At 37.6% G+C, this 26,511-nt stretch overlaps 1 protein-coding gene across 1 annotated transcript; it reads right to left on the reverse strand.

Annotated features, from left to right (window-relative positions):
- Nucleotides 1-238: 238 nt before the first annotated feature.
- GRK7 (G protein-coupled receptor kinase 7) lies at nt 239-26,450 on the reverse strand. The gene is made up of 4 exons (XM_080409631.1): nt 22,608-26,450; nt 21,410-21,847; nt 7,334-7,605; nt 239-3,049 (listed from the first exon to the last, which is right to left on the reverse strand). Exons 1-4 carry the CDS (start codon nt 23,208-23,210, stop codon nt 2,707-2,709), a joined length of 1,656 nt encoding a protein of 551 aa, XP_080265757.1. The 5' UTR covers nt 23,211-26,450; the 3' UTR covers nt 239-2,706.
- Between the last annotated feature and the right edge of the window lie 61 nt (nt 26,451-26,511).

Raw genomic sequence — 26,511 nt, forward strand, 5'->3', positions numbered from 1 at the left:
TACAGTGACAGGAAGAAAAGAATGAAGCATTTCACAGAATCCTTAAAAGAAACTGAAATTTTTAAAATACACACTGAAAATGCTAACAGAAATAATCTTTGCTCTGCTTTACCATAGTGCAAACAGTTGTCCACATTCTGAAATAGAGAATTTTAGAAAATTAGAATGAATCATTTCAAACACATTCTTCTCTGTCATACACTGTGCCAAACTGTGCATTATCAGACTTCGTGATGTGCTTCTTTGAATGATTCATGGACCACTTAACATTACAGTATCTCACTGATACACATCCTGCTGGGATTTATTGACATTGTAACATTTCTAAAACTATATAACCTGATGTTATGCATGTGTCATGTCATGAATTCACAGATCTCAGTATTGTAATACATGTTGAAAGACCCTGATTTGTAACACCTGGTATCACAGGGGATATACAATTCTAACACGACATTAAATCCTGGTCCTTCCTATACATAACCTCTTTCCATATGGGAACATGGATATCCTGAAAAATGAGTTATGCACAAGAAAACCTACAATCATTTCAGAGTACTGCTTTATGCCTTGGAGGATTTGTGAAATGGCATTTCTATGAATTTGAGGTGTACCAATTCAGGATAAAAGTTTGATGCCACTAGCACCAACAGGTTTCTCATAGCTGTAGTAAGAGAGGTGGGGGACGGTGGTTTTCTGTGTTTGTTGTTGTTTTAGCACGTACATAGTAAAGTTTTCTGTCTGAGTTTCTTAAATATATTAGCCTAATATATTCTAAATATATTACAAATATATTAGACCACTCTGCGAGAGCTTTATACAGATGGGAGCAATGAGAAATACAATCACTGGATGTCAGCAGTAGAAGCATTCTCCTAAATCTGTGCCAGAACCACACGACTCTCCTCTCAACCTCCTCTGCTTTTCCCAGTCTTTCAGGATCATCCTTCTCAATAAAAAGCCCAAGTCAGAATTCAGCTTATAATGTTTTAAACCAGAGACAGAAAGTCTCGCCTCAAAAGGCAGCCAATTATATGCTCATAATTCATGAACAGAATTATCCACTAATCCTAACTAACGCTGTTCTTCAAAATTTTCACTTGAAAATTAAGTATATAAAGCACTGGAAAAGCAAATTTAAAAGGAAAAAAAGGAACAATTATTTTTCTATGTAGAACAACACAATGTACTACCAATGTATTACTTAGCTGTGACTAAATCACTTAAGAGTATTTCAAACTAAAGAGTTTTAATTTTGGGACAAGCTATTAAGATTATAAATCAATACTAAAGCTATGTGTTGCATGACAGACCTGACTATAGAAGACATCGTATCTATTCGTTTTCCTCTTTTAAAACAGATGTGCAAATTCAATCCCAGTGTCTAGATAAAAGAAGTCTTTCAGTTCAGTAGAAGGTTTGCTCTACGAAAAATAGGAAATGAAGTATTAGCAGCCTCCAGGACTCCAAGGAATAGAGCAGTTTCAATTTCCACTTGAGTCAATGGAAATTATGGACAGACAGATGACAGTAAACAGCAGGCAGAATCAGTTTTGAAAGTTGTAGCCAACAACTACCACCTATTTTCTTACACAGAAAATCAGCACAGTGCATCTCATCAGTAACATACTTAAGCAGTAGCAAGTACTTGCAGAAATGTTTCCAAATAATTCAATTTAGGTTTTCATAAAATTGAAAAATAAACCACAAAAATTTACATGATAACCAATGAATGTTTGAAGATAGTGTCAACTTGCACATATTACCTTTCCATCATTGCAGCACTTAGTAGTATAATGCATTTTTGCAACTACTGAATTAAAATGTATGTTGCACTGAAATAAATGTCTTGTAAAAAGCCAGTTACAAATTGGTCTATTTGCAGCTTAATTTATCACCAAAATACAGAAAAATTATCAGGAAACCCGATAAAAATGTATAATTGATTGTAATAAAGAACATGCATTTAATTATAAACACATTTTCTTTGCATATGGTAATATCACTTAAAAGTATACACTTAATAAATAAATGCTTTATTCAGTTAAATTGGTGCAATTCTTGTCTTCACTCAGTTAAAATTAACTTTAAAAGCAGTTTGAACCTGTCAGTCCTATTTCCTAGTGATATGCAGAGCCTTCTTTCACATTTTATGACAATTTGAACAGATGACAATCATACCATCCAAAAACTAACAGAAATTAAGAAAACAACAGACTGGCTAACTGATAAGATTCCAAGTTTGACATGGTATATGATCTGCACTGTCTAATTGAGAATATTACTTGAAAATTAAAAATCTTTCCTGAAAACTGTAGAATGAAGAGGAAATGTTAGTAGAAACAACAAGCAAATAGGAAGAAAACCAACAAATCATTGTATTCAAAATGGTAGTCAGTCATTTTCAAAAGGTGTTGCCTCTTCACTCTATTACTGCTTTTGGTATTACAGCATTTCTATCATTCTAAGTTTGTTAGAGATCTATGGTTCTTCATCTTGATATATCTCCAATAAAACAAAAAAATAGTTTCCTTTGTCAGAGCAAAGGAAAATAACATAGTCTATACAGCTGGTGGTCCTACATAGCCTGTCAATGTCATATTACACTGATTGGTTCTCCTTAAAGAGATGCACTGAGTTTCTGAAAGTGTCAGAATATGGAAAGTTCTGAGGTGCTTTCTACTCATTTTGTTAATGATGTGGTATTTACAACAACAAACAAACTCCTGACTTAGCTTCACCTCCATTTGCATAACCCCCGGACTCTACTCTGTTAGGATCATTCAGTTCTTCAAACAGTCCTGTTTCAATAATTTCTTCCTGCCAGGCTATAGGGACAGCACCCGTCGCAAACTTTTTGAAGAACTTCTTATCTTTGTCGTCAAACTCAATTCCTCGTACTTCAGAGAAGTCAGCAATGTCTGCAACATCTTTGGCATAGACAACTGACGGATCTGGCACAAATGGAGGGTCAATAAGGTTTGCCTCTAGCCTGTGGAAATTGATTGTTTTGAAGAAATTATGTTTTCTTGGGTCATCACCTGCATTTCTGCAATAAAGCAAAGGTTTGTTAGTCAGTATAATGTTTTGCTCTCAGATTGATACAGGTGTGTCTTTGTGTTGTATACATGACCATATTTTAAAGTAAGGAGATGACAGATAGCTAGATCTCATGCAACATAACTCCTTTTTTTTTTTTTTTTTTCCATAATCAAAGAATGCTGCATTGCACAATAGAAGCTGAGAAACAGAAAACATCCTGATCCCATTATTCATTACGCTGCCTCTCAGGGTAAATCAATCTGGGCAAGGTGCCATGCAAGAGCTGCAGTGCCGCTTCTGGCAGCGGGCTGAGATACCATAGCCAAAGATACACCTTAACCAGAACAGAAGACACAGCAGGATGGGGATGGGGAGTATCAGACTTTCTCTCCGACAATGAAAGTCCAGTGGTTGGCTCTATATTAAAGAGGGTAAGAATGTCTAAAGTTCTAAGAAAGTCTCAAGTTTAATAAACTCTAGATTGCGGTACACTGGGTTAATACACCTAGGGACTGACTGAGGAACAAGAGTCTGAACAGGAAACCGGTGACATGACATTTCTTCTTGGGTTTATCTTAATTCAAAGCAGTTATGCGTTTACTTCATAAAACTCAGTTATGTCACTCTAATAAACACTCCCAGTTTTAGTGAGTCTGTTCAAATTAACTACTCTTATAAATGAACAAAGATTTTAAGCAAGAGATGCACAGATTATGACATTAGTAAAAGTATGTGTGCCACTGTCACAAACACAATCCTTTACTAATATTAAAACCCAATAATAAAATCCAGAAAGGTCTAAAATAATTGTAACTACGTATTTTAAGTACACATCAAAACCAACTGCAGACCTCAGGGAGAACTTTTGCTGTAAAAGAAACAGTGAATTGTTTCATTGCAGACCCATAGAGAGCCTCGTAGGATATTCTAATGATCAGAATAGTCCAAGCCTCAAACACATGCTTGTTAAAGCACAACCAAGGACCACTGCTTTTGAACTGCACCTCTAGCATCAAGGCACGCAAAGTTTGGGTTCCGAATTCTAGTGAAAGGAGGAACAGGGAGGATTACTGTTTTCTACACCTCGGTGAGGGTTGTTTTTTTTTTTTTAGATGTATTTTTGGATGCACTGGTTTTGAAAATGGTAACACAGGAAAAGCAAATTTGTCTGTTTCTTGGCCTCAGAAAATAGTACTTGCTAACATGTTCTTTTTTTCTTTTCCAACTTCCTTACATCATATACTGGCCAAAGGGCAAGTCCTTACGTATTTCTAGACCATATTCTATGAACCAAATGTAATGCAAACCTTTGACAAATCTCTTTTACCTTTGCCAATCTGTAGAAGTACCATATAGAAGCAGATTTGTGTGACTGTAGAAAAATCTTCATTTTTTAAGACCTTAAACCATCTATGTGGAACAGGCTCTTACAGCTCGCCCCTACTGACAGTTCCTCCTACACTGTCCTGCCATGCTTCTAGCCTGCCATGGTGCTATCTGGCACACCCAAGATGAAACTACCAGCTGCCCTTTTCAGCTCCCTTGTTAGAAAACTCTTCATTTTGCACCTCTGCTGCCTGTTCTTCTGAGCAGGTCGCCACCAGCCACTAACCACTGTACATCACCGTGACCAGGGTGCTAAATCACATCCTGAATAATGATAGATGCTGCCATTTGGGCATGGGCAATGAAAAAAATACATTTCCAATTGAAAAAAGCCATATGAATACAATTATGAGTGCACAGATTAAGCCAACAGGGATCATGACCTCTGCATATACATAGTCTTGCAAAATCATCTCCTAACTTAACTAGTTAGTGATAACCAAGTACTTGAGCAGCCCTTGAGCCTGACGTGATTCATTTACATTCACTGCTAGTCTGAAGTACATTTGAGCTGCTGTTCAAATTAACTTGTGTTCCAGGATGCTGGTAGGCTAGTTGTGCCAACAGTCCTACTGCACTCACAAAAATTTCACTTCATTTTGCTTTTCCTTTTTGTAATATAAACCAAAAAACACTAGAAGCTGGTGAAGGTCCAGAATGGATTGCTGCAGTGTTTCTTCTCCTCATGTATTTTCTGACATCACCAAAACCATAAAAAGTTTAAAGACATAAAGCTACAGGAACGCCATCTACTGGAACCAACTGAGGCATCTTCCAACTAGCTGGAGATGAGCTTGAGCTCCTCCTGTGTGAACTGCACATTTACATAACCTAAATAGAAAGAGCAAATGAAGTCATCTGAACTCTGTCAATTTTGTATTTCTCCATTTAAAAAATTAAAAAAAAAAAAAAAAAAAATCACTTTAGAGATTTGGGATTTCAGATGTCAATCCCAAAAAGCTTGAGTTGAAACAAGGGTTACATCCCTCCTGAGTTAGCCAGTGACATTGAGTCTTCAACAAAAGAGTATTTTAAAAGGGCAGGTGTACAAAGTAAAGGTGTCCTTGAGCAGCTTTAACTTATGCAACAGGCACTTATGTAGATAACCCAAGGTCTTGTTGTCCTTTGTAGAATTACAGCGCTAATCTTTACGTAAGGATGAGCTGTCCTGAATAGTATCGCCCTGTTTAAGACGTACATGTAGGCTTTTATTTTGTATTGTGCCCAGGCAAGGTACACATCCTATCGTTCTCCTCTTCTAAGTATGGCATGTAAAGAGAAAGAATATCTTAAATAGCAGAAAATGAAAAATAATCTGTGCAATTACCTTTCTGTGTACATCTCTCCCATTGCTAAGAAATAATGTAACAGTAAGCAGACAGAATGACTGTAAATTATTCCCTTGGCAAAGGGAATGTGGTTACAGTAAGTAAAGTCTGTTGCTGGTTTTGCTTCAGACTTGCTGAATGAACCTGACCACTCAGAATATTTAAATTTCATTTTCCCCTACTCTGAATTTTGTTTATTTCACAAAATGCTGGAAGACTAAACATCTGCAAAGCATGATGTCTTGTAGATTAGAATGCTCTAAATGTTTGTTATTAAATTTGTTTTTAAAATAAGCTTTTAAAATGTATTAAAAATAATACAGATTTTATATCAAACATACTCTATGCACTGTTGAAAATACTATTTTTTTTTTCCTGCAGCGTTGCAGAGTTGTTGGGAAAACTCATCAAGCACAAAGACTAGTTGTCTTCATTTAGCACTGGAATAATAAGAATATGTATATTAATGATATATTACCTTTCACTGAGGTTAATTCTTTCAGGCAAATGTGTGACTAATATTTTGCAAAACTGTTCCGTGTTGTTATGAAATACAATTTTAGAAGACTATCTGTGCATTTTCATTTAATCCCTGTGTCTATTCCACCTTTAGATTGGAAAAGCACCTCATATGATATATGATACATCAATATGATTGTATTCATTGGTGATTCAAATCATAGTGTATTCTAAAGACAGGTACTATGTGTTTCCTATTCATTTTTTACATTTTAATTCTGTTTCTTTTATTTTGTCTATATTACATATGTATATCCCCAATCTGTCTCATTAGAAATGCACTAAATGATTTTATATATACACACACATATCAGAGATATCACAAGTTAAATATTACAATATCTAGCTTTCCATTTTTCTTCTTATTGAACAGCTACTTGAAATTGCTAAGTCAGGGACACATCCGTCAGTCTTCGTCAACCCAAAGCCACCTCGTAAGTACCACAAAATGTTTTTCTTCATAAGAATTTGTGCCCAGTATTCTTTTCTTCCCTTTTCTCCCCCTAGAAGACCAGAACCTCTACAACATTTTGTTAAAGCACTTAAGTAAAACAGAGGGGTTAAGGTCTCTTCAGTAAGAAGCCAATGACGCAGCCTTGCAAGTTAGATATCTGCAGGGAAGAGAAGCCACATTGCAGATCTGGATTTTTGCCCACATCATTCCAGTAAGTGATACAGCCTAAGATTCTGCATTCAGTCTGCATTAGCATAGACACAGGTATCTGCTTGAACATCCTTTACCTTTAGGAAAGAAAATGCATGAGAAATGGGCTGCTCCTTTCTCCCAAAACTATATGGAGTCTAACCTCACACAACGCCAAGAAGGGAACTCCTGTGAGTAGTCTGGGGTGAGGATGGACAATCACAGTACTGCAACAAAATTCCTTATTTCTACATTGTCTTCAAAACTTTCCACCTCTCTCTTCCTAGAAGTGAAAGGGAAAATTCAGTACTCTGTGGAAAGTGAAGATCTAACCTCATTTTGTGTAATATTTAAAATAATGATATTGTTTTCAGCTTTAATCTGGCTTTTGCTGCATTTGAGAAATAAGACATACCTGCTTCCTAAACGATTCTCTGGTTTCTTAGCCAAAAACAGTCGGCAAATATCTTTCGTTTCCTCTGTAAAGTTGGCATGTTCAAATTTCACCTCGTCTTCCAGAGTTCTTCTTTTAACCTCATCTTTACCGACCTTTTCTTTGAAATCCTTGAATGGCGTTCGCCCAGCAATCATCTCATAAATACTACACCCCATTGCAAACCAGTCCACAGGATAGCCGTACTCTTCGTCCTTCAGGATTTCCGGAGCCATGTAACCATTTGTCCCAGCCTATTGCAAACATACAGACAGATTTACTACACAACGTCAGAAATGAAATGCATACAATTTAACAGGCTTGTCTATAATTCTTCCAAAATATTAGTAATACAATTGATATATTCTGTGAAACTCCATACAATTGGTATCTTATCTAGAAACTGAGGTAAAACATGGGTTTAGCACATGGACTGTATCTGTCTTTAAACAGCTTAAGGGAAAAGTGTCTTAAATATGCTTTTCAAAGTTGAAATTTCTGTGCAATTTCTACCTAAAGGTGGTTTCTTTTTCAATTAATGTTTAGCTTGCTCTCTTCTTCCATATTTTCCCATTTTTTTTTTTCCCCTGTTGAAGATAGTGTTAGCTTTGTCCTGGAAACACAACTAGCAATCGTTTTGAAAAGATTTTTTAAAAAAAGACAAAAATCAGACAAACAATCACCAATTCCCTCCCTGTTCAGTGGTTATAACTGGTTCAACACAGGGGTCTGCTGCCAACGAGAAAACTCAGCAAGCTGGGAGCTGAGCCACAAGAGAAGGGTCTTGCCCACAGTCCCTGTTGGTTTCTGGAAGGAAGTACTACCATCAAGCGCCAAGAAAAACTCTTAAAACCATTTTAAGAAAGTAAACTCACAAAAATTATAATTAGTAAATTCCATGCATTCAGGTGAAAGAACGAGTTCTTACTTCCTAACTGAAAAAAGCTCTCTGAATAAAGACTACTACAGTAGACAGCATAGCATCGTACAGTATACGGCGCTAATGGACCCTTCTCCAAGAGAAGAAGGGACCACTCAGAGAGAGCAATCTGCCTGCTTCCTTCCCAGGCCAGGCCTGGCCCGTTCCCCTTGGGGGACCGACTGCTCAGCGTTCAGAATAGCTCCTGCTGCCTCTCGCTCTCTCAGGAGCTGGTTCACCTGGGAGGGCAGCCTCTCCCTGCGCTTTCTGCTGCACTGCCGCACGCCTGAGGATGCGAGATGTCAACTGAAGCAGCATTCCCTCAGCTGACCCAACATTGCCTGCTGCATCTCATGCTGTATCTTTTATATATTTACCAGATTCAGCTAAGTGCTAACTATGTCAGAAGTTCCTTGAACCTCTTTTATATAGTCTCAAAATGCTGGGACCAGTGTATTAGTAGTATTACAATGTAAAAAGAAAAAGCATGTTTGTGCAAAATCCCACTAAAGGTTATTCAAGACTGTCATTGTGACGGCTCCCGGAACACAAGTCGGGACAGAAATTCACTCCAAAGCAAAACGGTTAGAAAAAGGTAACTAAAGCTAAAGCTCATTTGGGCAAATTATATTTGTAAGAAGCACCGCTCAACAGATGAATTTTATTTTATGGGGTTTGGGTAACCCCTCAAATTTTTGCAACTTTAGGCACATCTTTTTCTGAGTCAGCTCTCCTTATAAACTCATGCCACTACATACACTACTGTAAACAACGTGTGCAAGACGGAATATCTTAGCATCCATTACAACATAAGCCTAACAGACAGAAAAAGAAATCCAGTTTATTTTCTCTCTTTGTAGTTTTTGGGGGTTTGTTGTTTGTTTGGTTGTTTTTTTTTTACTTTTAGGCAAAATCCTCCACTTGGTTGAAAAACATAAATGAGATGAGAAGAGCAAAATTATCAGCCAGATTGAAAGCAAAATAAAAGCTTAAAAGGCAAACTGTCACCTCCTCACTAAAACCTCAGAAGTACAGAGGAGCCTGATGGGCATTGCAGCAGCTGACATCACTCCACAGGTAATTTGTACTGTCTGCATTGAATTTCTCTAAGTAAAAGTTAATATTGACAGATACACTGACAGTATTACATTTTTATACACAATTACTGCTCTATTCAGAAAGAGGGACAAGTGCTCAAATACAGACCATAGAACCCAGATCCATCTGGCCTCAGAAGATATAAAACCTGGAAGAGAGAGTGAGAGTTGAGAGCAGTAAAGCAAGTCTGGTACAAAAGGTAGCACACAGAGCTCACTGCAGGTTAGTGATCACAGACACTAAACAGGCTTTTGGAATATTTTTTGTCTTTTTCTTTCTTTCTTCCTTCTGGGAAGCAATAAACATTCTTATTTTTAGTGAGATAAGGCTGGGGCACTAATGCCTTGAAGAACTGATGAGTCATATCATCATCAAAATGTACCCTGACAGCAGAGTACAGTCTTTCTGATAAGAATTACTTTGCCGCAACTTAGCATCATCATACAGGAACTTAATAAATCTGACATGGAAAAGTCAGAATTCTGTGATCATAAACGTGTTCCAAAGTAGCTTCTTTCAGACTGCATGACTTTCCTTCCACCTGTGTTCTTTCTTCCATAACTGTTTTTTCAAAAGAAATAGTTGCCAAGTAACTTCAGCCTCTTCCATGTGCATCTTCCACATAACCTTCAGTAAGTCACACCTGGTACCCACGTTTCTCAAGAACAGAGAAAGCAAGACCATAATTCGCAGACCAAAAAGACTGCAGGACCACAACTTAACAGAAAATACAGGAGGACTGACAACAGCTTCCCTTCAGACTGAAGTGAAAGACTCTGGATGGGGTTAATGCAAGTAAGAACTAAACTTCAAAATTCTAAATCAGCAGCACTGAAATCTTTTGAGCTGTTATCAAGCTGTTCCAGCTCAATCTGAGAGAAGTCTAGAAACATATACTGTTCTTCTGATAGGCCAAACCATTCCAATTCAGAATTTCATGACAGACACTTTTCTCATGGAATTTCATCAAAACATGACTCTGATCTTAACAGAAATCTCTCCCAATACTGAAGATTTCCTACGGTTCATAATGAACAACAGGCTGAGAAGCAGAAATGTAAAAACACCCAAGACTCAAAACAGACTTAAACTTTACCATTTCATGTCAGAAATAAACACAATTCACAAGTAGTCAGCAGTGATGTTTAAGGGTGAAGAAACACGAATGAGCACAGGGAAGAAACACATAAATCTCTGCAACCTTTAATAAAACAGGAATTTGAAGAAAGGGAGAAAAGAGTTTAAATTCTAGTCTCTTCAGCCTATTTCTATGTATGTGCAGCTTTGGCAAACTCATTTGGAAGGAAGATGTCAAGCCATAAGTGTTTGCTGTATTAGGGAACACAAAAAAAGGAATTATTCAGCCTCTGGTACTAGAAGAACATACATCTTTCAAATGAAGATTTAATTCTGTCTTTGGGGAGTAGATGGCATTACAGCAAAGCTAAAACCCATCATCCCTGCAGTAATCATTATGGAGAACAAGACGTCAAATATCAGATCATCTTGCAAGGAAAAGAGACCCTGTGGCAACATGAAAGGCAGCCTCAATGACTCAGGAGAGGTTTATTTAAGCAGGTAAAACAGAAGGTTAGTGAAGGGGTTTTTAAACTGTACAACTCTCACTAGCCGTAGTGAGATTTGAGCTGCCAAAAAAATAGAGTATTAGGTGGGAAATGTATCCAGTGAGTCCCACAGCAGAAGTGAATCAGAGTAATGAGTTAAGTTACTCTCAGCAGGCCAAGGAGTGAGTAAATATACCGTAAATTATACTTAAATATAAAAAGGAAAAATAAAAGATAGAAAGCAAAGGAATTAAGATACCACAAAAAAAGATAAATGCATTATTTTTGAGATGGGGTCTGTTTTCCATGGGCTAGTATTGAATATTTATTTTTTAGAATTATCCAACCATGCCTCAGAATGGATACCTCAAAGTATGGGTTACTAGTATGTCTATCACAAAAAAAAATAATAATTAAGTTTGTATGATTTTGTAGCTGTTTTCATTCAACACAAGTAAATTCAGAAGTTCTGTATTAACTGAAAATCACTTCTGCTTACTAGATCTTATTTTACATTAATGAATTTCACTCTTTTAATGGAAAAAGGGCAAATAGAAAACCACACACACTCACGAAGTTTAATTCCATTGTTGTCAAGTCTACACTACTAGGACATGCGTTCGGTTTTGACTGAGACTAAGACCAAGCACATGATTTTCTTTTTTTCTGTAGGGTTCCTGATAGGACCAGGAACCATTTGAACATGTATTTGACTGCTCAAGTGATATTATAGATACAGATAAAAGACATGGAATTACTCCTTCACTGACCTGGAAGCGTCTAATGGGACATCACAAAGGAGTCAAATAATGTTACATTCTTCTTCACAGAGGGCAGAAATCATATGCCACTGCAGAGGGACACAATTTTTTGAAGTGTAGTTAAGTGCAACACTAGCAATCTTTTGCCTGCTCTCCATCTAATACTGAGTTTTGCAATGATGTGCAGGATGCCTTACTTCAATATGCTGTTTGAAATATACAAAGTCATTAAATTTCAGTCAGTTAAATTTTCATTTACTTGCTTTTGAAAAGGGGCAACAGATCTACTTGTCCCTTAATGTCTCTATTTTGAGAACAACCCAAACCACAATTTTTCAATAATGCTCTAAAATGTAACGACCAAATGTTGTCCTTGGATGCATTAGGGAAGAAGTTCTGTAAAGTGGAATTGTTGGTTTGAGTGTGGTTTGACAGGACATAGTAGAACTGACTCATCTGGAAGGATTTCTTTTGTGAAATGTGATCCTGCATAAATTTTTAAAAGGTCATATAATTATAATCTTTCAATAATACAAGATGTGATCCTGAGAAGCACTAAGTGCGCTCAGTTCCCAGTATAGTCAACGGGTACTTGGCACATCACAGCTGCAAGCGGAGTGAGGCCCACAGTGTTACACCCATACATCCTATTCAGATCGCTGTCCCGAGGAGGGGGAAGTCCCTTGAACACTGCCATTATCCCAGCTTCTAGCAGATGCAGGGGAGAAAGAAACAGAAAACTCTGGAGCTTTCATCAGCACAGAAACAGACAAATGAGGAGAAACAGGATTTAGATCTCTCTACCTTTTCCCACAGATCTCTGCAAAACAAACTCAATTGATATCACAAACTAAACAGTAAAGCAAATCAGAACGTCTATCTTTTGTTTGCCATGGCACAAGAACTGTTGAACAGAGGAAAAAAAACAAGCTGAGTTTAGCTCCATCAGCTGTTTCCTGGGGCTCGGTTCTTCCTTCCTCCAAGGGGTGCCACTGCTTGCTTTGTTCTCTCGTCCAGCTGTTCCTCCGCTCCTTCAGCAATGGCCTTAATAGACCCTGCAGGAATGCAGGAACAGACCACAGAAAACTCTTCTCTGCACACAAGCTAACAGGCCCTAGATGTAGAGAAGAACAACTGATCTGCCTCTGTCACTCACTTTACAATCTTCATTTTTCTCCCAAGAGCCACTGTGGAGCGTAATTTAAATGAGTCTCACAGAATTGCAGTTCCTCCACACTTTCTCACCACACGTTCATAAGTAACAAGAAGCCAGTCAATCATATGAACAAGCGACTATCTTTACAAAGACAAAATCAAATCTAATTAGGACAAAAGGCGCTCTTGAAAAGGCTCCACAGAACAAAGACTTTTGGCATACTGTTAATGCTTAGCAAAGGGAAGGACCTTACGATGGGATGGCCCGTCATGTACTGATGGGCTACTGATTCAGAAGAACACAAAAAGGACTGTTCAGAGTACCAGTAAAAGATAATCAGAAAGACTGTACAGGAGCTTAGGAGCTACTGAATTCCACATGCTTACACAAAATTCAAGACCAAAGTTTTTTTCATTTTCACATAGGGACATAATTGTAACAGGAAAAGCTTTCTCTCTTAAAAAAGCCCATAAAACCACCAACACAAATAAAAGCACAAAAGGGAAAAAACAAATTTCAGCTATATTAGAAAAAAAAAAACAAAATTGCCTCTGGTTTCAAAGTCACTAACTGGAATAGTAAAAACATCTACCGTCAGTTTTTACTCCTTTAAGCTTGGCCATCAGTATTCACTGAAATCAAGGAAGTTGCAAAAATTGAACAGAAAGCCATTTCTGTGACAGTAAGGGCAGGCCGCCTCTGTGCTCACACTTAGGAAGAGAAATTGACACAGTTACAGCATGTTTTTCAGTTTATTCACACTATATAAAAATCCAAGGGACAAATGGTTTGAGGAAGGACAGACAGTCCAGTAACCAGGTACCACTTTTAACTTTGGACTCTGAAGCATCTCCCCGCTTTCCTCCTGTGTAACCATGCATAAAATCACTATCTTTACCTCAGATCCCTACTGGAAATAGAACTTGCTAACATCCCCACCTTGGTAAAGTGTCATCAGAAGAAGTATGCGTCCATAGACAATGAAGCAATCAGACATCATAGGAATGGAGCATACAGGACGAGCAGAACACTTGGTACAGACTCATAACCACACAACTAGAAATCAGGGATTATTGGGGTTCTCTGGTCTTCCTGTAGTATGAATTTCCCTTTAATTCCCCTTTAAATTTCTCCTGACCGTTTCCCATCTGTAATGTGGGAATAATAATACTTCGGAGATGTTTATGGTTATATTATTTAATGATCACAGAACATTCTATGAACATTACACCAACGGAGAAAATCCTCCATCTACTTAGCTGTGTACATATTTTACTCTTTATAGCTCTTTATAATGAATGCAAACACAGTGTCATAGCACCATGTGCAGGTGGCTTTCTCACAAAGGGGACTTCAACGAGAAATCCAATGTTCAGTGCCAGTGCAACTGAAGGAACAGGACTGCAAGGTGCCCTGAGAAAGGTACGGGCCCTCCGGTGTAGGTGCTGCCCTGTAGGTTAAGCTGTGTGAATAACAAGGCCTGGATGGTTACTGTCTGTCACCGAAATCCACATGATTTCAGGATTGTGACTAAGGTTGGAGCTACAGTTCTTTTACATGTAAATCCAGGGAGATGGGTACTGGCTGCATCAGACCAAGGGCCCATTATGGCCAGTTTACTGTCTGTAAATTGGCCAAAAAATGGATGCATAGCAAAAACTGTAAGAAGCCGGTGCGTACATTGATACTTCTCTAATACCTTCCTAGACTCCAACTGTTTGCAGTTCAAGAGCTTCCAGAGACAGAAATGGTTTCTCTGAACAAAGTTGTCTTCCATCAACTGTCTGCTCTCCCCCAAACCTAGAGAAGTTTTTAGGCCTTACAAGATCTTTTTCAAAAGGTTCCTGCAGCTTAACTACACGTTGTATTAAGATCCAATTCCACATATTTTAACTGAAACTACTCATCACAGTACGTAGATTGTCCCATGTGGTCTCATAAGAACAGAAGTACTACATTCCTTACCATCCCACAGTTTACGGTTCCTGCAATACCACTTCAAAGCTGTGAAATCAACAATTCAAAGAATTACATTGTCAGCCAAATGCTGCATTTCTTACTTAATAAAATAAAAACATCTTTGACAGTGCTGAACCAACAAGTACCTTGTTAGATGATTTACCAAATAGGTAATTCCAGAATGTATATTATTTTTTATGATAAATAATAAGCCTCAAAAGACGAAGGGACTAAACAGTAGTATTTAGCACTTAGCAATTTTTTTTGTTCAAACAGCTTAAGTAAGCTTTCTATCAGCTCTAGGAGCTTGATAAGGAATCCTACCTCTTGCTTTTTTTATACAGCATGCTATAGTGTTTATTAATCGTCAGATTAAATTGAATAAAGAACAAAGTTAAAAGTCATGCAAAGAGACCTGATGCTCAAAGAGCTCCAATGTGTTTTCCCAGACAGAAAAATGTATTTCCTGGGTGGCATGCCCTGTGTAGGAAAAGTATTTCATGGGACACATTGCATTCTCATAATTTTAGATGACTACAGTATCCTTTCTGCCATCTCCAAAACTGCAGGAGGCAAAATGATCCCACAAAAATACTTTTTCCTCCCTTCACTCTCATGATCACGGCATTCATAGTGGGTAAGTTGGATTCTGTAAAGTATGTTTCAGAGATTAAAAAAATCTTAAAATACCTGTCATGATAACACACTTCATAACAACTGTGATAACCAAAATTTTTAAGAACAGAGGTCTAGTAGTAAAATATAATCTGTTTTACATACCATAAATGAAAATGCATAAGCAGAATGGTGGTTTTGAAACTGTAAAATAGCAGCAAGTCACTCTAATCCTGAGCAAATGAAGGGCTGTCATTTTTCAAAGTGCAAAGGAAGAACACATTTTTACAGAATATTATCCAATAAGAATGCCATGTGATAATGACCAAAGGTCAACTGCAGAATAGCTTGCTGAGTTATTTTTTATTTCACAAGTCTAAACCCTCCTCCAGCTTCTCAACCGCCTTGAAATTTAACTGCAAGTTTCAGGAACATCTAAATAGGTTTCCTTCTGTTTTCCTAAGAAATAGAATCTTACAATAAACAAACATACAGGAGGGCAAAAGGACATTTTGAGTAAGATTTTAACCAAAACATGTTTTTCTTATAAAAATATTATGATGTCCTTCAAATATATAAAACATAGCACAGGAAGACTGTGAAGAAGCTTGAAACCTCTGAAGATATGAATGCATTTTTATAAATACTACAAAAATATGTTTGTCTTCATTTTCACAGTTATTATGTCAATATTTAAGCTCTCTGGCTCGCATGCATCTGCACAAAAGTACTTCACTGTTTAGTTGCTTTGCACAAAAGCCATACCCTGCAAGGGCAGAAAGTTCTTCCCAAAATAAATAGCCAATACATACTGACTTGTGGAAAAAGAGAATTAAGTTCCCTATATTTTGATATGTAGAGGATATGAGGGTACTAAGCAGAAGAACATGCTCACTTTTCTCACAACCATTCTCAGGAAATTAAGTAGTATTACTCTTTTGGATGAGGGCAGGAACATTTGACTCACATAGAAGCTGTAAGAGAAAAAGTTGCAGAGGCATCAAGAAAAATTATGATCTCCAAGTGGAGAAACTTGGGATGGAGGCTCCTCATTCCTGTCACACGTAAAAAGAACTAGCTCCAGAATCAATCAAGTGGGTACATAACTAGACGAAACATTTTGGCTATGCAAAAGCTGTCTTTGCAGGCTCTTAGTTTCTCCTTGTTGTCTATTTAATTCTACAAGATAAAAAGACTATCAACATTTAAAAGGGCATAATTTTAAGATACAATCTAGTTTATGCGTGGTATGATCAACACATCAGAACAGATGCTACAGGCACGTTTGTACAAAAAGTCATAATGCTGTTTCCTGAAGTCCTGAGTAATTATCACTGGAAAAGACTTGATTTGTTTCCAGTGCCGTCAGTAAGAGCTCTGCCCGGGTAAGTGTGCCTACACACATTTCTAGGTAGATTGCACAGGTGCATGTATGTATCATAAGACGACCCCATATCACCCATGTTTGTTTCATGAAGAAAAAATACACTGTAAGGAGGTTTCAATTGCCATCTACTTTTGTTTCCAAGACTGTTATTATTCAGACTTGTGCATTTAAAATTTTTTGGGGTGATTTCTCTATTCTAAAGCTAGCTAGCACTTCACAAAGACAAATCAGCACACCTTAGTGAAGTTACAAGTTTTCTAAACTCCATAATTATTACTGTACCAATTACTTCCAACTGCCTATATGTGTTCAAAGTAACATTCACACTGAAAGCCAGGTGTTTCTACTCGCTGCTTCAGCAATTGAAAAGAAAGGGAGAAAACTAAGGCTGAGTATCCAACTCTTTCTAGATCTTTATAAAAAGCACTGTTTCTGAGAGTAGGGTATTTTTATTTATAATAGTTACAAACAATTGGTATAAAGCACACAAATATTTCTCAAAAGCAGCACATGTAATGATAATACCTAAAGGATACCACGACTACTTCTTCAATTACGTTACGTATTAAGTAATCAGCTGCAGCATGCTTCTTCTGCAGCATAAACACATTATTCTATAAGGCGGCAACATTAAAGTCACCCATCTAAAATTCAAAAGATCTTTCCATCTACAATGAAAATAATCTTTGGCTGGTAAACAGTTTCATAGAAATCTTCAGTGAAAACTTGGAAGATGTCTAAAACAGGAACTCATTAACTAGCTTATCATTTCTGCCCTGTGATAACCTCATCACCTAACAAGATTTACAAAACGGATTTATGGATCGTCCAGCTGATGTATGGGTGATGTGCATTTATTCATACATGAGAGTTCAGGATTTTTTTGGTGCTTTGAAAGCCGAACAGATTTATCTTTAATAGCTCGGACACTAGGAGGGGTTTACAAAACTTTCAGAATGCATCTCCATACTGTACTTTTAGCAATCTTTGACGAAATAAATCCACAGATAAATCCATATATTATAAGCTGTTCAACTCTGTATAAATAACAATGAAAGTCATCACACGATGTTTCTACTTCATAATATATAGCAAAAAAGAGACACAAATACAAGGCAGAAAACTGCAACTTTTTTTTGACTGTCTATGATGTATTAAGAGGCATCTTCATAGCAGCACAGTTACAGTCAAACACATGGAGATAAACATTTTTTAAGCAGCTAAGATCAGATGTCTACTCCACAGTTGTTTTCTTGGCTCCTCCTGATATATGAAGGAAGAGTTTTCTGTTTTATTTTGCTTATTCACAAGGAAGATCCACTTAACACCTGAAGAACTAGATTGATCATGAAAAGATTAGCACTCAGGAAGAAAAACCGAAATCATTGAGAAAGATTTTTAGACAGTTGTTGAAAAAAATCTTTAATTATTTTACTTTACCTTTAGCATCTATTTAGTTCACACCTGCAGAAAACAATTTGGAAGAAAGCACTGAATTTTAAAAAAAGCACCATTCTGCTTCTTCATTTAAGAGTATGAGACTAAAACAGGATCTCCATACTCAGGATGAACAATCTCATAATAAAAGCAGTTTTACTGACTGTAAGAATAGCTTTCACTGTAGAAATCTGTTCAGTGTGAGTAAACTGTTAAAACACGACCCAGAACAGCATATTACTTTTTCCCTCTGAAACAGTATTTCAGAAAAAAAAATTTCAACAGTTGCTGCTACTGATATATCTAAAATGAAAAACAAGAAATAAAATGGAAGATCAAACAACTCAAGCCCACAAGCTTTCATTTGACAGCAAAAAAAGAAAAAAATCCACCTTTTTTAATATATCAACTTACAGAAAGACCATAATAGATGCAATTTAAAAAATTATTTCTCTGCCTTACATTTAACAAATTAACTATCTTAATTCTTCACAATACATGTATAAGACCAGATGAAATAGGTGACCATTAAGTGTACCAGACAGCTAAACCACGGTTTCATCTGGTACTACAGATATTGGTGAATTACTTTCAGGCAGCAGAATGACTTATGAATATGATTAAAGCAAAATTAGGCATTATTCTGATAGTGCAATAGAACGATATTTTAAGTACGATATAGAAGAACCAGGTCATGAAAGAGGATTACGAGGTTACAAAGGCTTTAAAGTCAGAACTACTGGAGATACAAAGTTGAACATACCAGAACACCCACCAAAACAGAAGGATTCTTTGCAAATGGATAAATAAATTGAAATGGAAAGCTTTTATATTCTCCCTATAATTAGTGCCTGAAGATCGTAAGCCTTAAATTGTCAGTTCAGACCATCATCCAAAATCTAGAAACAGCTTTATGATATTAGGCACTTCACTCAGATGCACGGTACAATAGAGATTTGGCCTCAAGGAATATATTTTCTGCTTTAGCTTATGAAATTGCCCTTATAAAACTGTGTCCACAAAATGCTGCAACTGGTTAAATTTTATTTAATAAATCTGTCTTGGAGCCATACACCTTTTTGGGGTGAACAAACCTCAAACCTGTAAGAATATGTTTTCTCAAGTTTTTTTTTTTTTTATTTAAAGTGGTAGCAGTTTGCTAGTCATACTCAAAATGCATGCTGTGATATAAAAATTCTGCTAATTTTAAGTCACAATGTTACTTTAATTAGTAAACAAAAATTAATTTAACAGCACCATTTTTATTTTATTACAGGAATTCATGCTGACACTTAAACACATTTTGTAAAGGTGTTTTTAGGTCTTCCTGTGTATGACATTACTATAAATAACAGTAATATCTAGCTCTTACATGTTTTTTAGTAGTAGCCTTCAAATGACTCAAATAGGGTTAGTTTATAAAAACGCAAAATAATACCGGGAATTACTCTTCATTTACGCCCCTCATAGTTACGATACAGAAAATTAAAAAGAAAAAATATTTTTTCTTCCTTCTCCTATTTCAATTTCCTGTATGAATAAAACTGCCTCTAACAGAAATTCCTTCTAACACTACAATCACATTGCATATTATTCATTGCAGTTTTTGCTCTTATAAAAGCACTCATACAATGGCAAATAGTGCTTCTAAAAACAGAGAACAACAGAAGAAAAATCATTATAATAACTTGATGACTGTTACAGCGAGTGAGGAACAACCACCTTGCCCTCTGCTGCTTTGAGTTTCTACCCTAATACCAACAGAAGTGGTTACACATTTCTAAATACACTCTTCCATTTTGGGGTGGGTTTTTTTTTTCCTTCTGCCAAACCCCACATATTACAAGTCGGAAAAACCGCCCTTGGACAAAATTATTTTTTCTGATCATAGTAACTGTATGCACCTATAACTCTCAAAAGCACAATAAGGTTTATAGCTTTGGATTCACTGATCGAAATGTCATCTTCACAAACAAAACAACATTCCCATTTCATATAAAGTTTTATTTAAATATCTGCCTTAGCTTTCAAAGAAACTGTATTTTCAAATCTAAAACACACTGCAGTCTCATTTTAAAATTATTTCCTATCTAAAAATACAACACTTTCCATATTTTCTTTCGCTCAGAACTAAACCCACTCACAATAGAAATGTTTTAGATGGCCAGGAAAAACGTAACCTTCAAACTGCAAATTACTGTATTAAATAACATCAAAAGACATGTACTTCAAGCATGACGCAAAAGGTTACTAGCAGGTCCCCTCTACTGTACTGCATTTCTACAAAGTAATTTGAAAGACTTGGGGAGTTTAACATAAGGCAGTTAGACCGGTTTATAACGTTGCTTCCTTTTCTCCATACTCTTTGTGTATTTCAGACAAATTCACTCTCTATATACATCTTTAAGCTCCAGACACCTTGGGAAAACCACACTTTTTCCATAGTTAAGCTACCTGAATACATCTTTCTTGGGTAAACCTCATGACATTATTACAAATTTGCATTAGTTTGTGATGACCAAAAGCACAGCTGAAGTGCTGCAGTCTATTTCACACAGTAAAACACAGTTGGTAATCCATCTCTTTCTTCCTACACATGCACACAGGCATGCACATTTGCAAACTGACATCAAGTCTGCTACTTTTTTCAGGAATTAATTTGTGGGGACAGGAATGTGGGCAACGGTTTATTATGCAGTACAAAACACCTGCAGTAAAATCAGTAACATCACTTAAAGAGTGATCTGGAAGAAATTTGTAGTCTTCCAGGAGCAAAACCAGAATACAAAACGAGTCATACAGTTGACTGCTGCTCATTAAAAAACCCAAGTAATTGTTTAAATCCCCTGACTATGCACTATTACTCCAAGGCACAAGGCATCTGTTAACCTCTCTAAAATAATTGTTCATGAGTTTATCTTAAAGCAAAACAACTGGTCAAGCCGATTCTACTGTTTCTGTGTAAGAGAAGTTATTTTATGACATATAGCATCTAGAGTTCATTAACCAAATCTTCTTACCACCTGTCTCTTAAAATGAAGTGACCACGTAAGGTCTTTAGCAAAGAGCAAATCCCCGGGAATTAAGTCTTGGACTCATCATGCATTAGAAATAGAACAGCTTCCCTTCCCACTGCCCATGTTCAATGAATTTGTACTCACCCGCTGAGTGATGCTTTTCCCTTCTTTGACTTCCACTGCCAATCCAAGATCAGACAGTCTGCAATTACCGTTATCATCCAGGAGGACATTTTCGGGTTTCATGTCCCGGTACAGAATCTTGATGGAATGGAGATGCAGAATCCCACAGGTGATCTGAGCTGAGTAATAGATGACCCTGTTCATTTCCAAACCCCTTTCTCCCACATTGTAGATGTGATACTTCAGATCCCCTCCATTCATGAGGCTCATGACAAGACACAGATGGCTTTTGCTCTCATAGGCATAAGCTAGCGTAACTATGAAAGGGCTGTTGACCTTCTCCAGGATTTCTTTCTCCAATAGTGCCATCTTCTCTCCACCTTTCTTTTTCAACCTTTTCTTATCCAGTTTCTTGCAGGCATACATCTTACCAGTGTTTTTCACCTGGATGGCACAAACCTAGAGAAGCAAGATGCATGAGGAAAGGTAATTAAGGAATTTTACACATACAGACTGGAATACCAAGAGCAGTAATAGGCAGAAACTGGGGAATCACAGATGCCTGTTAGTAGCCACTGCTGCAAATTTCGTAGCAGAGAATATTAGCAGAAAAAATAAGGAAAAAACAAGCGTATGATCTGTTCTGCTCTGGACCAGAATATGGTGGGCCTTACGCAAAGTTCTTGAGGACACCATTAGTAGACATGCATTAGCAAAAAAAATTTACAAGGACCCACTTCCTGACCATGACAGTAAGCGGCATACGCAGCTTTCATCTGTACAGCTAAACGCTCTTCCATCTCAAAAAAAGGAAGCCTTACTCATCTTTTGGGAACAAATCCTCATCTGTGCTATTCCCTAAACTGCACCTAAGAATTGTCTGGGAGTGTGTGAGCTAACACAGGCTAAGATGGTGCCAAGGAGCAGACTAATAATTAACTACATGGACAGTTATGCAAGCTTTTGTAAAGCAGCCTGCTTTTTTTAATGGCATAGATACAGAACATAAAAATTTTGAGTAGCTCTTCACCAACAGGCATCTGGAGCCTGTTTCACAGTATGGGTAAGAAACCCAGCCACATTTCTGGCAAATGTACAATCTGAAGGACCAAGTCTTGCCAAACTTTTCTAAAGCCATTGCCAGGTTCCTCTTTACAAATCCACCTGCTGGTCTTGAAAGGGAAGGAACGACCCACACCCTTAAACGTACAGCTCTTACCTCTCCAAAGCCACCTTTGCCCAGCACTCGGAACTCATAGAAGTATTTCTCAGTTACCGGCTGCTTCTCAAAAACTTTCCATTGGAGGAATTTGTCATAGAAGGGGCTGGTCTGGAAGTCTTGGAAGGGCTTGCCTTTAAGGAAGAGTTTGGTTTCCTCCTTGGCCAGCTGCATGACATTCTCATAGTCGCTTGCAGTAGCTGCCTGGCATTTGTTGGCCAAGTCAGAGCTCATGAAAGCCAGGTAGTTTTTGGAACCTGCCTTAAGAAAATTGGTGACCATATTCTCCATGGTACTGCTCTTGACATTGTCCTCTGCCAATTCCCAGTTTAACGCCTCATCCAGGAAGTCCCTCGCTACCAAATGTTCTGGCACTGTCTCTAAGAAGTCTCTGAAGAATTTCTTGCCAATGGGCTGCTGCTCACAGATGCTATCATAATCAACAACAAGGGACTGTCTAACCTCGCTGCATTGTTCAATCTTGGGCAGTGAGAGGCTTTTACGTCTCTTTTGCATCTCCTTGGTGTCTCCATCTCCACTCTTCCTTGCCTGCAGATAGGCTGTGTTGGCAATGAGGTTGTCAAGGCCCCCCATGTCACACATCTTGGCAAGCTCTTGGGGTGGCAGAGCCTGGTTGAGGAAAAGGGAGTAACTGGTCCAAGTGCTATGCTGTAGGTGCTAGTGGTGTGTGTAGGCTTCTGAAAAACACCAGAGAGACTAACTGCTTTTGCATTAAATACCTCTCAAGGATTTTCACTAAGTACCTTTAGGTATATGCACCATTTGTGGAAAGTGACTGGTAAGAGGTTTCTCTGTAAGGAGCTTTGAGTTTGCTATGTATAGCTGAGGGATGACATGCTAGGCAGCCCTTCTCACCAGCAGCACCAAATGCATGCAGTTCAGCTGGTATTTCAGAATGGGCCCTGATAAACTTTAAAGGCACCGAGATTGCCTCCACATGCACTGTCCCCGGCTGCTGAGAACATGCAGAGATTCCTGTCTGCAATACATGCACACTCTAAACTCAGTGGCACGCTGGCCACAGTTACTACAACAGCTTTGATTCTCCCTCACTTAACACAGAGAACACCAAGGTAGTAAGAATTAATTAAGTTAGAAGCTCTTTATAAAACCAGATACTATCACAAATCTGCCACACCTGAAACAGAAGTTGACATCGACAAACATGAGACATTGAGCTTTAAATTACCACACAATTCATTATGTTGAGCATCCATCCTTCTAAAACTCAAGTTATACTCAGCATCCATGTATCTGAGCTCCACAGACACCCCATGCAAACTTTGATGCCTTATGTGGCTCTGTCTGAGCAGATTACATGCAGAGGCTAAGACCTGCTGCTGGGCTAAAAATAATGATCCCTATATACAAAACAACATGTAGTTCTGACTTCATCTCCTACCCAGAGATAAAGGAAAACCACTTCAAGTGACCGGCTAAATCCTGCCAAGACACTTCCATATGTTATTGTGGCCTCAGTTTATTTTTCCTACTGAGCTTTATAACAGTAAGTGGCAGGATGAAAAGGTGGGCACAGCGTATGGCTCAGGTGTCATCAACAAAGGGACAAAGCCGATTATAATTAAGTGAAGGCAAATTCCACCTGACTTGACTCCCTGGCTGCCTACCAGGAAGCCTGTGCCCCATGTTTTCCACAAAAGAATAAAAATCATGTGCGGTACTTACTAGGCTAAGCTCCCTTTTGTTGAGGTGTCATGTGATTTGGCTGCTAAAACTTTCTTTAAATTTAAGGAAGGTATTACGGGAATGGGAAAAGTGGTTCCACAATTCTTCCAGTAGCAATGGGGTCAAGCTGTACTCTAAGGTCAAGGTCAAGTTTCCTTTTCTCTTTTTTCACTCTTAAAGCAAGCTGAAGAGCTGAATCACAAACAACAGGAGTAACAAAAGGTACCTCAGACTTCCTACAATTAAGCACTAAGCCCTTCTTGGCTGCTTTTTGTCACTCTACTACTATGTTGCATTTTGTTTTTACATGCATAATCCTGTCTGCACTGAACCCATTTGACATATAACTCATGCTTAATACTCTACAAAATCACACTAAGACATGAATGTTTTTCTAGCTGTGATTGAGAGGGTCATCCATTGCAAATTACTACACATACATGAGAACGCAGTGTATGCTAAAGCAGAGTATCTCAAAGTCTTACTTGTACGTTTGCTAATTCTGCCAGGTGAATGCAAGTGTGGGGCACGAGAAGGTTACATAAACAGCTAAATAACGCAGTCAGCACAGCAAGCAAAACTGAAAAAAGTCTAAGGAAGAAGAGTGGAATCCTGCCGGTGGCTTTCCTGAAAACGGTGCCCACAGCAATATCTTCCTATATCATCCTGGGTATAGAAAGGCAAAAAAGCAGGAAATAAAAGCTTTGATTTCACGTCCTAAAATTCAGCAGGGTCTTTCTTACGTTTAGCAAGAATGCCACCACAGCTCAAAACAACTGCAATATGAACAGCTGTGAGTTGGGACCTAAGTGCGAACTCAAACTTATACCAGCTATTGATATATTAACGTCTAAGCAAATCAAGAAAACACCTGATGTTTATGGTATCTGCTTAAGAAAGACACATCCACAGCTCCAAAGAAATCATTCTGCTCTGTTAATTAGAATCCTTCCCGATTTCTACGGAACATAAACTTTCTCTAAAGGAATATAACTTCATAAAAAGCAAAGTGAAACAATATGATCTTTGGACACATACTCATTACCCCAGTCTTCTGAGGGAAGACTCTAGCTAGATTTGCTGAATTATCCAAATCTACCCATCATTTATTTAACAGTGGAGAAAAGCAGATCGGCATTATCGACTATTAGTCGATAATGGCTATTTAAGTTAGTGTTACCTCCTCATAAAACAGTACGTTTGGGTGAGAAACAAAACTGATTTATTTTGCATGTACAAGAGGTGAACAAATGGAGGACTAAAAATGGGTACTTATTAAGAATTATGCTAGTGGAGTATCCGGGTATGATTTGGAACAGAAGAAAAACCTCTGATGTAGAGCTCATAGAAATACTGGGACTTAGGCTAATATCTTCTAATTCACAGAGAAAATATGTGGGACTTAAAATTCATTACCTTCTATTCTAGGCAAACCTCTAATGACTGGTCAACAAGATACTTACAATACACAAATAGATACATGCAGATATCAGCTACTTCAATTTCAACATTAACCTTCCTAATACCTCATCTATGTTAACACCTGTTTGAGTCAACACTTTGGAAAACTTGCACAATTGTGATTCTTAGCTACACTTGTCATGCATATGACGTGAACTGAAAGCAGGGTGCAAATCACTTTGGTACATTCCATATTCACCTACAAAGCAAAAGCAAAATGAAGAGAGAAGTGCTCTGATGGGACTAGATGGAATTAGGTTAGAAAGTGGAACCTGGGACCAAATTCTGGCAGAGAAACTAGACTGTGGATAAGATATAGTTTAACTTTGACAGCTAAAAATTGTCTCCACATCCAACCACATTTTCTTTTGCAATCATTTTAGAAAGAATCCCTTTACACAAACAGAACTACTCCATGCGATTGGCACTCCATTACTACCGTTAAAATTGAAAACAAATATAGAACTGGTTAAGACAGACATCATCTGGGATAACAACAACTGATGTGATAAACCGTAACAATGACACAGAGGATTTTTTTTTTATCTCACTGTATAATGAGACAAAAGCTATGTTTAAAAAGCCCAAAACATTTTAAAAACAAGATTACAAGTATTAAAAAAAAAAACCAAACACACAGTAAACTCTGCATGTATGCTTGATGACACTGACTGCCATTGGAACTACTTTATACAGTGAAGATAAACCTTTTAAAATATACTTAAACAGGATAGAA

The sequence above is a fragment of the Falco punctatus genome, assembly GCF_963210335.1.
Source record: "Falco punctatus genome assembly, chromosome: 13".
In the NCBI taxonomy this organism is placed as follows: Eukaryota; Metazoa; Chordata; class Aves; order Falconiformes; family Falconidae; genus Falco; species Falco punctatus.